A 16,151-nucleotide genomic window follows, 5' to 3' on the forward strand; every position below is an offset into this window, starting at 1 on the left:
TGAAAGTCACCATACGCCAGCTAATCGCACCGGCCTGTTTCCATGCTGTATGAGTCTTTGATATTGAAATATCCATGTACTGAATACGAACATTCAACAAAATAATTTGCTTTGATGAGTATAGTTTATTCAGAAAGGAGCATCAGAGACTGAAAAGGTCATGACACCGAAACCACACAGAAGATTCTATCAATACGGGAGAGAATGCAAAAGGGTATGATTGTTTTATCGATTGAGATTGACTTAACATTGGATTACAAAACTGAAAATGGGCCCTCAAGTTTGTAGAATATGTTGAAGGAACAGGCAGGTCAGGAAAAGGAAGCCAGGCGTCAGTGGAGAGCTTGAGATTGCATGGTTGCCATCGAGCGTGATTCCTGTCAAAGAAAAGTGACACAGTGTTAGTCTTCATATAGGGAAAGGAAACATTTCATGGAATGGGCAGCAGTGGTAGAGACACTGTCTCACAGACTCCAGGGTCCCAGGTTTAATCCTTACACCTGGTGGTTGTGTGTGTGTGTGTTCGTGTATGTACGTATGTGTGTGAGGGAGACACACCCATCCCCACTGAGTATCAGTGTGTGTGTGTGAGAGAGAGAGAGAGAGAGAGACAGAAGGGGCGGGGAGAGACAGAGACGGACGGAAGGAAGGGGGAGGGGGAGCTATTGGTGATGTTCACACCTAGGACTTCAAACAAGACACCTATGGATGTACCTTTGAATAGCGTGTTTAAGGTAGAACAAGAGTTGTGCACACAATGAATACAGCAGATTTAAAGGCCCCAGTAGTTTTATTCTGTTTTTGACGTACCTGCAGTACTTCTCCTTTTGAGTGGGCCAATGCTGAAAGTTCCTGTTTGCTTAGTGCCTCCAGCATTCCTAGCGGTTCTCTGGAGTGGACAATTCTGAAATATACACAAGAGGTATCACTGGTTGTTATCATGCAGAACAGAGGGACCTAGAGGACCAGATGCAGTCTTTCCTGAAAGTGTGACACAGACGGACAAGGTGGTGAAGATGGCAGGATATCGTATTATTGGTGTACAAGACATCAGTGAGACTGCACGGAGTACTTCGTCACCCAGCTATAGGAAGGGTGTCATTAAGCTGAAGAGGATGCAGCAAAGATTCAGGAGGATGTGACCAGGACAGGAGAGCTTGAGTTATGAGAGTCTGGGCAGGCTGACACTGGTTTCTCTGGAGCGAAAGAAGCTAAGGGGTGACCTAATGAAGGTTTACAGAATTACAGAGGTCGTACAGGAGCCAGAAGACCCACATTCAGTATTTCACCAGCAGCTTTATCCTCTCTACCATCAGATTAACGACTGGGCAAGTTGCATTATTTTTTTTTAATTGCAACTTATAGACATATGTTATGGCATGTATTGCACTGCTGCCACAAAAGAACGAATTTCATATCAAACACAAAGGCGGCATTCTTAGTAATATGGGTCCATGTCCACAGATCCCTCACAGTCACCATGCAACTTGATAAAGTGGTTAAAGAGACTTATGGTGCGATTTCCCTTATTAGGCAGGGGATTGAGTTCAAGATCAATAAAGAAATGTTGCAGCTCTTCAAACTCTGGTTAGACCACACTTGGGGTATTGTGTTGGAGTTTGGTAGCTTCATTATAGAAAGGATGTGGAAGCTTTAGAGAGTTTGCAGAGGAGATTTACCCGAATGCTACCTGGACTAGAGATCCTGCTTTATGAGGAAAGATTAAGGAAGTTAGGGATTTTCTGTTTAGGGTGAAGGGTAGGAGTGGTATGTGTGTGGCACGCACAGCCAGATGTGGTGCTAGAGGCACCACATATTAATGATACATAAGAGACTCTGAAGTATATGGATAGAAGAGAAATGAATGGCTCTGTGCGAGGGAATGGTTAGATTGATCTTGGAGTAGGTTAGAAGGTCGGCACAACATTGTTAGCTGAAGGGCCTGTACTGTGTTGTACTGGTTCTATATTGTCTGTAAGACTGTGTTAATAAACATGATTCTGATTCTGAAACGTGGGCAGGTGGGATTAGGTTACTGAAGGATACTGAAAGGCCTGGGTAGAATGGACATAGAGAGAATGTTTCCCTCAATAGGAGAGTCTAGGATCTGAAGGCACAGAATCAGATTAAACTGATGTGCATCTAGAACAGAGACAAAGTCCAATTTCTTCAGCCAGAGGCTGGTGAATCTATGGAATTCATTGCCACAGACTGCTGGGGAGACCAATTCACTGGATATATTTAAGCTGGAGGTTGATAGACTCATAATCAGTCAGGGCATCAAAGGGAGAAGGCAGGAGAATGGGATTGAGAAAATCTAGCCATGATTGAACGATGGGGACAATCTGATGCTTCCAAAGAAGGTCCTTTGCATGGACGCTGCCTGATCTGCTGAGTTTCTCCAGCGTTTTGTATATGTTACTCTGCATTTCCAGCATTTGCAGTCAATAACCTTGACACTGGGTTTTGAGGCTTGTGTGTCTCATTGATCTGGAGAGGTCTGCTGGCTGGAGCCAGGTTATTATGCTTTGGCTGTTCGTAGGGTTACCCATGCCAAACAGGTCAAAGGGTAGAGGTCAGACTGTGTGGTCTAGCAGTCCTCCAAGTTCAGGAGATCAGATCAGGGCTAACAAACTTGACTGGCCAAACAAAATTGTTACCGAAACAGCAAAGAAGCATCCTACATCTAAGTGTGATGGTATTGCTGGGTCTCTACTGGGGACTAGCATGTCTGAAAGTAGAGAATACTGAGAAGTAGCTACTGGCATAACACCACCTGAACACTACCAAGACCAAGACCAAAAAATGGTCAATGGTAGACAGAGACGGAAGCCCTTTATTGCTCCCCTAAGCATCAGCAGCATAGTGGGAAGTAAGTAAGTAAGCAGATTTGATGGGCATAACAGCCTATTTCTGCTCCTGTCTCTTATGGTCTTAATGTATCTGCGTAGCCACAAGGATGGGATGTGGGCTTACCAGTGAGCACTGGGTCGTTCGGAAATTGCACAGCTGAATTTGACAATGCAGGTAGAAATCATTCACCTCGCCCTGAAACTTAAAAGCTGAGAATTTGAATCGGCAAATGGGGGAGACGCCGCTTTCTTCAATCACCACCTCACTGAGAGAATTCGGGCACCTGCGTAAAAAATAAATAAGAAAACATATTAGACAGTGGGAGTGCTGGAGCTACTCAGATTGGCAAAGCTAACTCCGTTTCTCATACAGAACGTGTAGGACCTCAGCATCCATGGAAAGCAGTAGACAGTCGGCGTTTCAGCCCAAGACCCCTCATCAGTACTGGGAAGCCAGAAGACGGCGGCAAGGGAACGGAAGGAGTAGGAGGACAAGCTAGAAGGTGGTACGTGCTCCTCCCCTTCCCCGAAACACCTTATTCTTGCTTCTGCCCCCCTCCTTTCCAGGGCTGATAAATAGGCTCAGCCTGAAACTTCAACTAATCATCCCCTTGCCTGGATGCTGCCTGACCTGCTGAGTTTCTCCAGCGTGTTGTGTGTGTGTTACTCTTCATTTCCAGCATCTGCAGAATCCCTTATGTTTATAACTGTTTCCCTATTTCCGACCTGCTGTGTTCTTCCAATCTGTTTTGCTTTGTTACTGTTTCGGAATGTACGTATCCTTTGAAAGTGTATGCATTAATTGGTATAGGTGTATCTTTGTATCGTGTACCGAGATACAGTGAGGCTTTGGCCTGCCTGTCATCCACCCCGATAATTTAATATGCAAGTGCATCGAGGTAGTGAAAATGAGAAACAGATTGCAGAACATAGCTTTACTGAGAAGCGTTATAGTGTTACAGAGGGTGGTCTGGAATGCGTGGTCTGTATCGCAGCTTCGTGCAGCAACAGCTCGGCTCGTGGCCACAAGATGCTGCCGGGTGTTGTGAATACGGCTCAGCACTTCACGGAATCCAACCTCCCCTCTATGGATTGTGTCTGCACTTCCCACTGCCTCGGTGAAGCAGCCAGCATAATCAAAGACCCCACCCACCCGGGTCATGCTCTCTTCTTCCCACCCCCATCAGGAAGAGGGTACAAAAGCCTGAAACCACAGACCACCAGACACAAGGAGAGCATCTATCGGGCTATTACAAGACTACTGAATGGTCCCTATTACGATAAGATGGACTCTAGACCTCACAATCTACCTTGTTATCACCCTGCACTTAGCTGTCTGACTGCAGTGCACTTTCTCTGTAACTGTAACACTTTATTCTGCATTCTGTTATTCTTCCCCCTCTACTCTGATACACTGATGTGATGAAATGATCTGTACGGATGGCGTGCAAAACAAAGCTTTTCACAGTAGCTCAGCACATGTGACAATAATAATCTAATTTTCCAATTAACCATCCACTCAACTTGAATGTTAAACTTAAAGGAATGCTGAACTCGAACTCCCCACCTCCTATACACTCTAATTTCTGAATGATCTCTGGAGCCACAGAGCACTACGCCACAGATAAAGGCCCTTTGACCCATCTAGTCCGTAGTGACCATCTTCTGCCTTGTCCCATGTCCCTGTGCCCAGTCTATATCGCACTCAACCACATACCTATCCAAACTTATCTGAGAACCCACATCCACCACTTCTGTTTGGTAGCTCAATCCACATTTTCACAACCCTCGGAGTGAAGATAGTCCACACATTATTCTTCGTACCAAAGTGGATCACAACACCGCCATGGGTGCCCCAAGCCCGGCTTCGAAAGGAGGAGAGTTGGACATGGGGCTAGTAATCCCACCCTGTAAAAACCCAGGGCAAAAGAAACGCCAAAAGAAGCTCCAAAGACCTCATCCCTGGGAGAGAAAGGATCTTTGCCCAGAAGATGTATGAAATCACGTGGTGAAAGTGGAAGCCACAGGGTTGATCAAACTTCTACAGGCCCAGGGCGGAGGAACTTGGCGAGCTGTTGTTGGCATCCAATGTCCCAGTAGTGATGACGGGCTTAAGAAGGAAAAAATAGTGCAAGACACCACATTTCCCTCCACTGCATTCCGTCTACCAATTCTTTCCCAATTCTCTCAACCAGTACAAGACTCCCTTCCTCCGAGACGTACTTACTGATTGGTTATAAGTCCCCATTTAACCTGTGATGACGGGTCGCTTATGGGAGTGGCCCAGCAGTTCTCCAGTGTCGCTACGAACTGGTCAGCATCAAGGTCCCGGACGTGAATCCCGATGTAAACCTGACTCCCGACATCGAGGAAGATGGGCGTCTCGGTGTAGGCCTGGCTGTACCGCGCATCGCGGTACATGATCATTGTCGCTTCGAAGCGCTCGGTACTGGTAGGCAACACGATGCTTACAACGCTGTTTAATGAAAGGAAGACTTGCTTGACATCACAGAATATAGGGCAGTAGCAACAATGATGAAACTACAACAAAGAACCACAATAACATACGAGAAGTTTTTTTTGTCATCAAAATATTTTCAATCTTTAAAACAATGTTTTATTTCTTGAGACGTTGTAAGTATTGCCTACCTCGATATACTCTTGTTAATTTTGGATCATAATAATAAAAACATTTGAAAAGAAAGAGAAGTAGGCTATTTGGAACATCTATCTTGCCTAGTCATTCATAAGACATTGAACATTGAACAATACAGCAAAGGAAATGGTCCTTTGGCCCACAGTGTTAGGCCAAACCAATTAAAATAGTAAATAAATGTCCAACTAAACTAATTCCTTCTTCCTACATAATGTCCATGTTCTTCCATTCCTTGAACATTCCTGTGCCTATCTAAGAACTTCTTAAATTCCTCTCCGGTATCTGCCTCCACCACCAACCCTGGCAGCACATTCCGGGCATTCACCACTCTCTGTGTAAAAGGAATCCCTCTCACATCTCCTTTCTCTGGAATTACACATTTTGATCCTGGAGAGAAAGATGCTCAGTAATTTTCATCATCTTAAGGTTGTAGACTCAGCCAGCTCTTATTTATGGGCATAACCCTCCTCTCCCCACCATTGAGGAAAGTTTCAAAAGGTGGCCCCTCAGGTATGGGGCACCCATCATGAAGGTCCCTGACAATCAGGATCATGGCCTCTTCTCATTACTGCCATTGGGGAGGAGGTACAGGAGCCTGAAGACCTACTCTCAATGATTCAGGAACACCTTCTTCCCCTCTGCCATCAGATTTCTGAACAGTCAACGAACCCATGGTCACTACCTCATTATTTGTCTATGTTTACACCATTTGTTTCTTTGTATAATTTATGTTTTTTTTTCACTGCACTGCTTCCATAAAACAACAGACTTCTTGTCAGCTGAGTCAGTGATAATAAACCGGGTTCTGATTCTGGAGAAGTACAACACCTCAGTTTTATTGGCATGTCTCGTTATTCCGGGGCTGGTAAATTACCCCACTGAGCCCATACGTTGTTGGGATGTGGGAGGTACCGGGGTCAGGAGATGTTTTCTGATGCTAATTAAGATCGGCGCCCGTTCCATCGGCACCCGAGTCACCAGCCCCCAAAACAATTCCTCCCTCCACTCCGGCACACACTGGGCATATTCGACAGAATACACCATGCTTACTTACCCTGGGCTACTCCAACAGCCCTTACTGAAAACTCCTCCCAGCTCTCCCTGCTCAGTAAAGAAGGCAGTGGGAGTGGAGGGGGTGCTGGCACACACACCCGCCTTCGTTTCTGACTCAGAAATCTATCAGCCATTCATTCAGTGTTGTTGGATCCGGGACCCTCCCTCCCAGAAACACAACCAGGGGATTATCTTCCCCACACAGACTGCACCAAAAGGGTGGCTCGCTCACATTTTGTCAAGGGAGATGGTCAGGGATTATGTAAAAATTAACGGCCCTGTCAATGAAACCCAACATCTATTGAAAATTATTAAAAAATAAAGCTGTTGACAATGATACACCAGGTGACATAAAGTCCTTACCTCTTCACGATGCTCCCCAAAGGCAGGGACAGATTAATTGTCAGCGGGACTGCGCAGGAGAATTCTGTGGACAGTGTCCGGTTCCTTACAACAATTCCATTTTCTGCACCATTATATCCGTGGACAGTGTTGGAATGTATAAAGTGTGTTCTGTTTACCTGGTTGTTGGAAAACATCATATTATTGAGTTATAGAGTATGGAAGTAAGCCCTTCAGCCCAACTCATCAATACTTGAGTGTCCATATTAACGTTGTCCCTCTTTTATCACAGATGCTTAAGAAACACAAAAATATAAGTGTAAACCACTCTCGTAAAACACAATGTACTCATCTGTTTGAGTGTTATATAAGATAAAGGATGTCCCTTTAGAACAGAGATGAGGAGGAATTCATTTTGCCAGAGGGTGGTGAATCCGTGAAAATTATTGCCACAGATAGTTGTGGAAGCTAAGTTATTGGGTGTATTTTATGTGAACGTTGATAGGTTCCTGATTAGAAAGGGCGTCAAAGGTTATGGTGAGAAAGCAGGAGAATGGGGTTGAGAGGGATAATAAATCAGCCATGAAGGAATGGCGGAGCAGACTCGATGGTTCGAGTGGCTTAAGCACTCTCCTGTATCTTATGATCTGTGATCTTATATACTGTACATAGACTGATTGTGTGTACATAAAGTGGCTGATGTGGATGCAATGGTGGGGTGGATTAATCGGTGTTGATCAGCCTGACTTCTGGGGAAGATCACTTTTTTTTCAGTCTAGCTGTCCTGCCGAGCCTCCTCCCTGATGAAAGTGGGACAAGCAGTCCCTGGGCAACTCTGGAACTGCACACTCCAGCATACTCTGAAATTGTAGTCATTAAATTGTACAGCACAGATTCAGCCCGTCAACCATAATCTCCCTCTATACTAATCGTGCGTTAGTCTCATACCTCTCCATGTCCGGCTCATGCAGATACGTGTCCAGATGACACGCAAATACAGGTACTGCTCCTGCCCCCACTGCCTCCTCTGGCAGCTCATTCCACAATCACGAAGAAGGCACGCCCGCACTTCCACCCCATTAGGAGTTTGGCGAAATTTTGTATATCACCAAAGGAGCTGGAAAACTTCTCCAGATGTACCATGGAGAGCATTCTGATGGTTTGCATCACCACCTGGTACAGAAGCTCCCGAGCACGGGATCGCAAGAGGCTGCACTACGCTGGAGACCCAGCTATCTCCATCGGGGCACTGCCCCCCAACCACCGGGAACTCTTCTACAGGAGGTGTTACAAGAAGGCAGCATCCATCACTCAGTGTAAGAAATGCCCTCTTCTCACTACTGGAGAAAGTCCCACACTCAATGGTTTAGGAACAATTTCTTCCCTATCACCATCAAATTTCGGCTGCTTCCTAAACACTTAGATCACTCTTCCTCTTTTGCACTATTTATGTATTTACAGGGTTGAAAGGTCAAATGCTAGAGGGCACGCATTTAAGGTGAGACGCGGTAAGATAATTGAGATGTGAGGAGCAAGTTTTTTTTTATGCGCGGTTGGTGTCTGCCTGGAATGTACTACCAGGAGTGCTGGAAGTGTTATTTAGATAAATAAGCGCATGAATGTGTTGAAGTAAAAGGAATCTGCCAGTATGCTATGGGATAAAGGGCAGGAGGTGGATAACCAGAGGGACATAGCAGGGGGGAAGAGAGGGGTGGGGGCAGAAGAATGAGAGAAATCAACGGGGGAATTGGAATTTGCTGTTGGAATTGGTTTATTGCCATCACGTGTACCAAGATACAGTGAAAAGCTTGTCTTGCATACTGTTCATACAGATAAGGTCGTTACTCAATACATTGGGGCAGAACAAGGTAAAACAATAACAGACTGCAGAATAAAGCGTTACAATTACAGACAAAGTGCAGTGCAGGTGAATGATGAAGTGCAAGATCATAACAAGATAGATTATGAGGCTAAGAGTCCAATTCGTTGCATTAGGGAACTATTCTATAACAGCAAGATGGAAGCTGCCTTTGAGGCTTAGGTGTACTCTCAGGCTTTTGTATCTTCTTTCCCCAGTGTGAGAGGGGAGAAGAGGAAATGTGCGTGATCTGGGGTTGGGTGGTCTGCTGGATGCTGTACCAAGGCAGTGGGGAGCATAGACAGAGTGAAGCTGATTCCTGTGATGTGCTGAGTTGTGTCCATGATTCTTTGGACGTTTCTTGCGGTTATGGTCAGAGCAGTTGCCATAGCAAGCCGTGATGCATTCAGATAGGATGCTTGCATGAGACATCGATAAATGTTGGTATAAGTTATCAGGGACATGCCAGATTTCTTTTTGTGAAGTCAAACCGCAGAAGGACTAGTACATAAAAGCAAGGATGTACAGCTTAGGCTTTATAAGGCGCTGTTCAGACTGCATTTGGAAGTTAGTACTTTGATAAACATTGGTAAGGGTTGATGGGGACATGCCAGATTTCTCCAGCCTGGGTCTGACATCATTGTGGCAGTAGAGAAGGCTATGGACAGGCATGTTAGTGTGGGAATGGCATGTGGAATTGAAATTATAGCTACCGGGATGAATATATAATTGGTATGTAATTACCTGGAGCTTTGAGCCGCAGGATCTTTGATGGCTGTTGAAAGTGAACATAGCCCTCCCGTGGCTGAGACTGGCCTTGCAGTTGGGATCATTCAGGTGAAGAGATTGAGCCACCCACCCATCGCTGAATAAAAGGCAGCGTGCGAATGAGATGCTGCTGTTGGCGCCATTGCACGTTAGCTTGTAGTCTGCAAAAGGAAGGCCATTTGTGTCAGTAACTGAGGATTGACAGGGTCGGTTTCCTGGAGAGTAAACATCACCAATAGCCTGCCCAGGTACAAACAGGTATACACCATGGACAGTAAAGTTCACCAACACTTCCAGTCCTTCAAGGGGGTAAAGATATTTGACATGCCCCATTAAATCTCTCAAATGTTTATCGATGAGGGTTCTTATTAATGGATACCACCTTGCTGAGGCATCACCTCTTAAAGATGTTCTGGATGTTATCACTGCACCATGAATGGATGTACTGCAATTGCTTGTACTGCAATTGCTCTTCCCATAGCCACAAGAGACTGCAGAGAACTGTGGACACAGCTCAGCACATCACGGAAACCAACCTCCCCTCCATGGACTCTGTCTACATTTTTCACTGCCTCGGTAAAGCAACCAGCATGATCAAAGACCCACCCACCCTGGAAACTCTCTCTTCTTCCTCCTCCCATCAGGCAGAAGACACAAAAGCCTGAAAGCACAAACCACCAGCTCAAGGACACCTTCTACCCCGCTGTTACTAGACCATTAAATGGTTCACTAGTTTAATGAGTTGTACTCTAGATCTTGCAATCTACCTTATTGTGACCTTGGACGTTATTGTTTATGTGTAGTAGATAGTATATTGACTGGCTGCATCACAGCCTGGTATGGAAACACCAATGCCCTTGAACGGCTCAATCATCAGGCTCTTGAACTAAAGGGGATAACTTCACTCATCTTCACTTGCCTTATCATTGAAATGTACTAACAACGAATGGGCCCACTTACCAGGACTCTGCATCTCATGTTCTTGATATGGATGTTTTTATTTATCTATCTATCAATTAATCTGTCTATTTGTTTGTTTATTCACTCATTCATCCATCAATTAATCTATGTATTTGTTGATTGATTGATAAATGTTGTCTTTTGCACAATGATTGAATACCCAAGTTGATGAGATCTTTCATTGATTCTGTTATGTCTAATATTCTATTATCAATGTATTGAGTCTACCCGCAAGAAAATTAATCTCAAGGTTATATATGTTGACATACGTACTTAGATAATAATTTTACTTTGAACTTTGAAACCAGTGTATGACCAGAATACAAAATCAAGGATGTACTGCTGAGAATTTATAAGGCACAGGCTTGACCACATTTGGAATATTGTGAACAGTTTTAGGCCCCGTAACTAAGGAAGAATGTACTGACATTGGATAGGGTCCAGAAGAGGTCTATAAGAAGGATCACCGAATGAAAAGCTTAATTATGAGGAGCGTTTGATGTCTTTGGGCGTTCACTTGATGGAGATCACAAGGATGGGGAAGGGGGTCTATCTTATTGAGACTGTCTGATAGTGGAAGTCCTAGATAGAGTGGACGTTGAGGTGATTTTTCCATCTCTATGACGCCACAGCATCAGAGTCTCTAGAACTAAGATGAGGTGGAATTTCTTCAGCCAGCAGGTGGTGAATCGATGCAATTTGTTCCAAATTTGCGTGTATTTAAGGTGAACATTTTTAGATTCTTAATCGGTAGGGGGTCTTGAGGGTTATGGATGGAAGGAGTGAGAGTGGAGTTGAAAAAAATGTTTCAATGGCAGACTCAATGGGCTAAATGGTTCAATTCTTCTCCTAAACCTCACGTTTCACCTGTGCAAGCATGCACTTTGCTCTTTACACTAAAATGGGCTTTATTTCTTGCTCTAATTATGTTCTTTCTCCTAAAATATGGTTTAATTTATGCCTAGTTTGTATTTTTTTCTGAACACCGCTTCCAATGTCTTTAATTTTAATTTAACTCTGGGGTTATATGATGCTAATTGTCAACGATGATGTTACAAGCACACGTGCCTGACAATACACTAGACTTTGACTTTGACAGCCTGGTATGGCAGAGAGTTACAGGTTCAGCCACCTCCATCATTATTGAGGACATCTTCAAGAGGCTGTGTCTCAAGAAGGCGGCACCCATGGTCGAGTACCCTCGCCCTCCGGAACATGCTCTCCTATTATTACCATAATAAGGGAGGAAGCACATGAGCCTGAAGATTCAGTCTCAATGAATCAGGTACAGCTTCATCCCTTCCACCATTAGATTCCTGAACAGTCCATGAATGCTACGGTATCATGCTATTCCTCTTTCATACTAATTATCTTTTGCTACTTGCAGCATTTTTGTGCCTTGCACTGTACTGTTGCCGCAAAACAACAAATTTCACGGCATAGGAATGTCAGAGATAATTAACGTGATTCAGATTCTCGCTACTTCCAGAGTAACGTGTACCCTATTGGCCTCCATCAGCCTTGTAGTACTTGCTGTAATAAATAAACATAATTGCAAACTTATCAGCTGTTCGATGGCTAACAAAATTAATTCGGGAAGAAGAGCTTGCTCCATTACCGTAAGTGCGGTGATTGGCGAGATTGGTTGTCGTATTACAGAAGCAGCCGTAATTGCCTCCTCGCTCTCCACACCACTCTTCAGCCGTGCATTCCTGATCTCTGCATGGATTGGTTATCGCTGAGGAAAACACCGGGGCGTTAGTTCACCGCGAGAATCAAACCTCAGTGGATCTACACACACAGACATTGAACATTGACACATACCTGGCTAAATAGTCTACCCCTCCCCGCTCGCCCCCCGTGGGTCGTGGGGTGATACACAAGGTTACGTAGAACTTTAATCACTGTTGCACAGAGTCAGAGGGACAGCGGGGTACATTACCCTGACAGCAGCATCACAGGTATTAAAGGTTAGACCACACTTGGAGAATTGTGTTCAGTTCTGACCACCTCATTTTAGGAAGGATGTGGAAGTTTTCGAGAGGGGGAAGAGGAGTTTTACCAGGGCGCTGCTATGATTAGAGAACATGTCTTAGGAGGAAAGGTAAAGCAAACTAGGCTTTTCTCTTTGGAATGAAGAAGGATGTGAGGAGACGAAATAGGGGTGGCTAAGGTTATGGGGGCACAGATGAATAGACAGCCAGGGACATTTTCCAGAGTGACACTGGCTAATACCAAAGGGCATTCCTTTTAAGGCAAGTGAGGAATATTTAGGGGAGATGACCGAAGAGTGGGCTTTTACACCGAGAGAGGTAAATGCATGAAACACACTGCTGGAGTGTAGCAGAGGCAGATACATTAAGGACATTTAAAGGCCTCTTAGGTAGGGATATGAATGAAAAGAAAAATGAAGGACTATGTGGGAGGGAATGGTTATACAGACCGTGCAGTAGGTTAAAAAGTCGGCAAAACATTGTCTTATGAGGATAGATTGAGCGAGCTAGGGCTTTTCTTTTTGAAGGGAAGGAGGATGAGAGGCTACTTTTAGGAGGTGTACAAGATAAGAGGGATCAATAGAGTAGAGAGCCAGAGACGTTTTTTCCAATACAAGGGGGCATAATTTTAAGGTGTCTGGAGGTGGGGGTGTGGGGAAGATGTCAGAGGCAATTCAAACATAAGTTTTTTTGCAGAGACTAGTGTGTGTGTGGAACACACTGCCAGCATAGTGGTAGTAGATGAAAATACTCGGGAGATATTGAAGAGACTCTCAGATAGGCAGACGAATTATAGGAAATGGAGGTCTATATAGGAGGGAAGTGTTAGATTGATCTTAGGCTAGGTTAAAAGGCCAGCACGCATCATGGGCCAAAGGGCCTGTACAGAGCTGTTGATCCCTAGGGGAATGAAGAGTGGCTAAAATGGGGTGGATAATACCACGAGGGGAATAGGCAGGGTGAGGGCATCGTCTTTTCCTCTCATTCGGGAAAATTAAGAACTAGAAGGCAGAGGTTCAGAGTGGAATGGGAAAGATTTAATAGGACCATTTTACTGAAAGGGTGGCTTAGATGTGCAGTGAGCTGCCAGTGAATGTGATTAGGGCAGGTATAATAACAATTTTAAAAAGACGTTTGGAAAGGTAAACGGATAGGAAAGGTTTGAAGGGATATAGACCAAATGCAGGAAAATGAAACTAGCTTGGACTGGACACCGTGGTTGGCATGGATTGGTGGGGCTGAGGGGCCTGTTTCCTCTAACTCGATGAGAAACTGAATGAGCGGAGCTTGTTCAACCAACAGAGGCTGGGTCTGTCCTTCCTGAAGGCTGAAGGGGGGACTTAATCGAGGCATGCTAGGTCACCAAAGGCAGATCAGATTTAGTAACCTTCTTTCCAGAGCAGAGATGGCTAAAGGTTTAGGGTGAGCATAGGCCGGTTTGGAGGAATCTGTTTTTATAAACCCTCCCTCACCAGACGGTGTTTGGGATCTGGGAAACCCTGCCTGAGCACCAGTGCTTCCCAGGACCCCGTCATTCACTGTTCAGAGTAAACTCTTCACCATCCTCAGACCTACATGAGAACATAAGAAAATCTGACTGAGTGGTGCCACGACAACAATCTCTCACTCAATGGCAGCAAAACCAAAGTGCTGATTATTGAGAACATGAGGAGGAAGTCGGAGGCCCATGAGGCAGTCCTCATTAGGGGATCAGAGGTGGAGAGGGTCAGTAACTCTAAGTTGTTAGGCATTATCATTTCAGATATCTGTCCTGGAACCACCACATAAATGCCATCAAAATTAAGGCACGACAATATCTCTATTGTCATAGAAGTTTACGTAGATTCAGCTTGTTACTTAAAAGTTTCGCAAACTTCCATAGGTACACAGTGGAGAGTATCCTGACTAGCTGCGTCACAGCCTGGTACAGAAACACCAATGCCCAGGATCAGAAAAGTACACTGATTTTGTTCATTTACTAATCAATCAAAAGCACGCATACCTGGATGAATTCCTCCATCGATAACTATTAGGAATTAGTACACAATTTTATAGCGCTGTAGCAGTATTCGGAGTGTTCTAATTGACTCCATATTTCATTTAAATACATAATATATTACTCAGTTAAATGGTAGTTTGTCTTTTTATACCATTTTAATTATTTCCATGAAACTTCAGCTAATAAGGACAGATGCTTAATTGAGCTAAAACGTACTGGTCCTGATGTTCCCCAATGAACTAGAATCCTTTGTATTGCCATTTGAATTTTTTTGTATTTGCACACTTTGTCATCTTTTGCACATTGGTTCTTTGCCAGTCTTTATTTATGTCCAACTTTTCATAAATTCCATTGTATTTCTTTTTATGTAAATGCTTGCAAGAAATTGAATCTCATGGTGGTGTATGCATACTTTGGTAAGAAGGACCTGCCCAAAGTCCAGGGAATTTTGGTAAATTATCACACATATATCTATTACAACTACTGCCAATTCTTTCAGTGTCCTTAAATGTATCCCACCAGGACCAGCGGACATGTCTACCAGTTTGTTGATCACTACACCCTTTAGTGTCAATGACTGTATCGAGGTCCTCACTTCCCATTGCAGCCCTAAAATCTCCCTTTGTCATGTTCGACGTGTCTTTGTGAAAACTAACAGAAAATAGTCACTCAAGGCCTCAGCGATATCCACATAAACTATTATAAATTACCCCTTCTCATCTTACAAGTTCCTACGTCCACGTAAGCAACCTTTTCCGTTTTATACAATTACCAAAACTTGTACTGTCCTTTTTTTATATCTTGCGTTACTTTACTTAGATAATCATTCTTCTGCTTCTTTATTGATCTCTTTATGGTTCTTTCTTTCTTTATAAAGTCTTCCTAATCTTTCAGTTTCCCACTAACTTGCTCTGGAACTAAGGTCACCCTGACCAAAATAAAATTGAGAAGAATTCCTCCCAAGACCCCTTGCACCTGAAGTTATGCCCCCTGATACCACACACTTCTTTCATGTGGCGGGAGACTTTCTAGAATATAGGAATGAACAAAAATATATTTGTAGTTCTTACGGCAAATTCTGGGATTGCGCCAGGCGGGAATATGCACCCCCTCGAGGATGCATCCTTTCTCGTAAGTGGTGATGGCTCTGCAAAGCCGTGTACCATTCGTGCCATGGAGGCACAGATCGTACACACAGGACTTGTAAAAGTTCTCAGGGTCCAGACGACGGTGACAGGCAGCGAAGGGTCCGGCGATGTCGAGGATGATGGAGCACAGGGACTCAAAAGAGGGAGACTGGGGACACCGAAGTTCGGTCACGTTGGAGTTATCTTCACACCTACAGGAGAACAGAATTCAGTGCATGGCAGGCCAGTTATGGTAGGAGGCCATTTTGTCTGCGTGTGACCTGTTCCCCCGTGAGATTGTGTGTGTGAAGGAGGGGTACCCCATGTGTGTGTGAACGATTGACAGAAGGAGACAGAGAGAGAGAGAGAGAGAGAGAGAGAGAGAGAGAGAGAGAGAGAGAGAGAGAGAGAGAGAGAGGCAGAGAGAGAGAGACAGAGAGAGGGATATCCCCTCCAGTGGTGGGTCAAAGGACCTGTTTCTGTGCTGTACAACTTGATGCATCTGATACTCAGTGATGCTAATCCATTTCCTTTGCCTTCAC

The 16,151-nt window shown here is 44.4% G+C and overlaps 1 protein-coding gene across 1 annotated transcript; it reads right to left on the minus strand.

Moving 5' to 3' along the window:
* Positions 1–255: 255 nt before the first annotated feature.
* LOC140201713 (pancreatic secretory granule membrane major glycoprotein GP2-like) lies at positions 256–5,285 on the minus strand. Its single transcript, XM_072266261.1, has 4 exons — positions 5,080–5,285; positions 2,977–3,136; positions 811–904; positions 256–377 (listed from the first exon to the last, which is right to left on the minus strand). Exons 1-4 carry the CDS (start codon positions 5,277–5,279, stop codon positions 277–279), a joined length of 555 nt encoding a protein of 184 aa, XP_072122362.1. The 5' UTR covers positions 5,280–5,285; the 3' UTR covers positions 256–276.
* Positions 5,286–16,151: the final 10,866 nt, after the last annotated feature.

Source organism: Mobula birostris, chromosome 8 (assembly GCF_030028105.1).
Source record: "Mobula birostris isolate sMobBir1 chromosome 8, sMobBir1.hap1, whole genome shotgun sequence".
In the NCBI taxonomy this organism is placed as follows: Eukaryota; Metazoa; Chordata; class Chondrichthyes; order Myliobatiformes; family Myliobatidae; genus Mobula; species Mobula birostris.

Bases quoted from the DNA above. Each gene is read 5' to 3' on its own strand.
- LOC140201713 (XM_072266261.1), bottom strand. From the start codon at position 5,279: ATGATCATGTACCGCGATGCGCGGTACAGCCAGGCCTACACCGAGACG. The intron at 905-2,976 runs GTAAGCCCACAT...TGTATATTTCAG, and splicing joins GAACGACCCAGTGCTCACTG to AATTGTCCACTCCAGAGAAC. The intron at 378-810 runs GTACGTCAAAAA...TTTCTTTGACAG, and splicing joins CAAAAGGAGAAGTACTGCAG to GAATCACGCTCGATGGCAAC.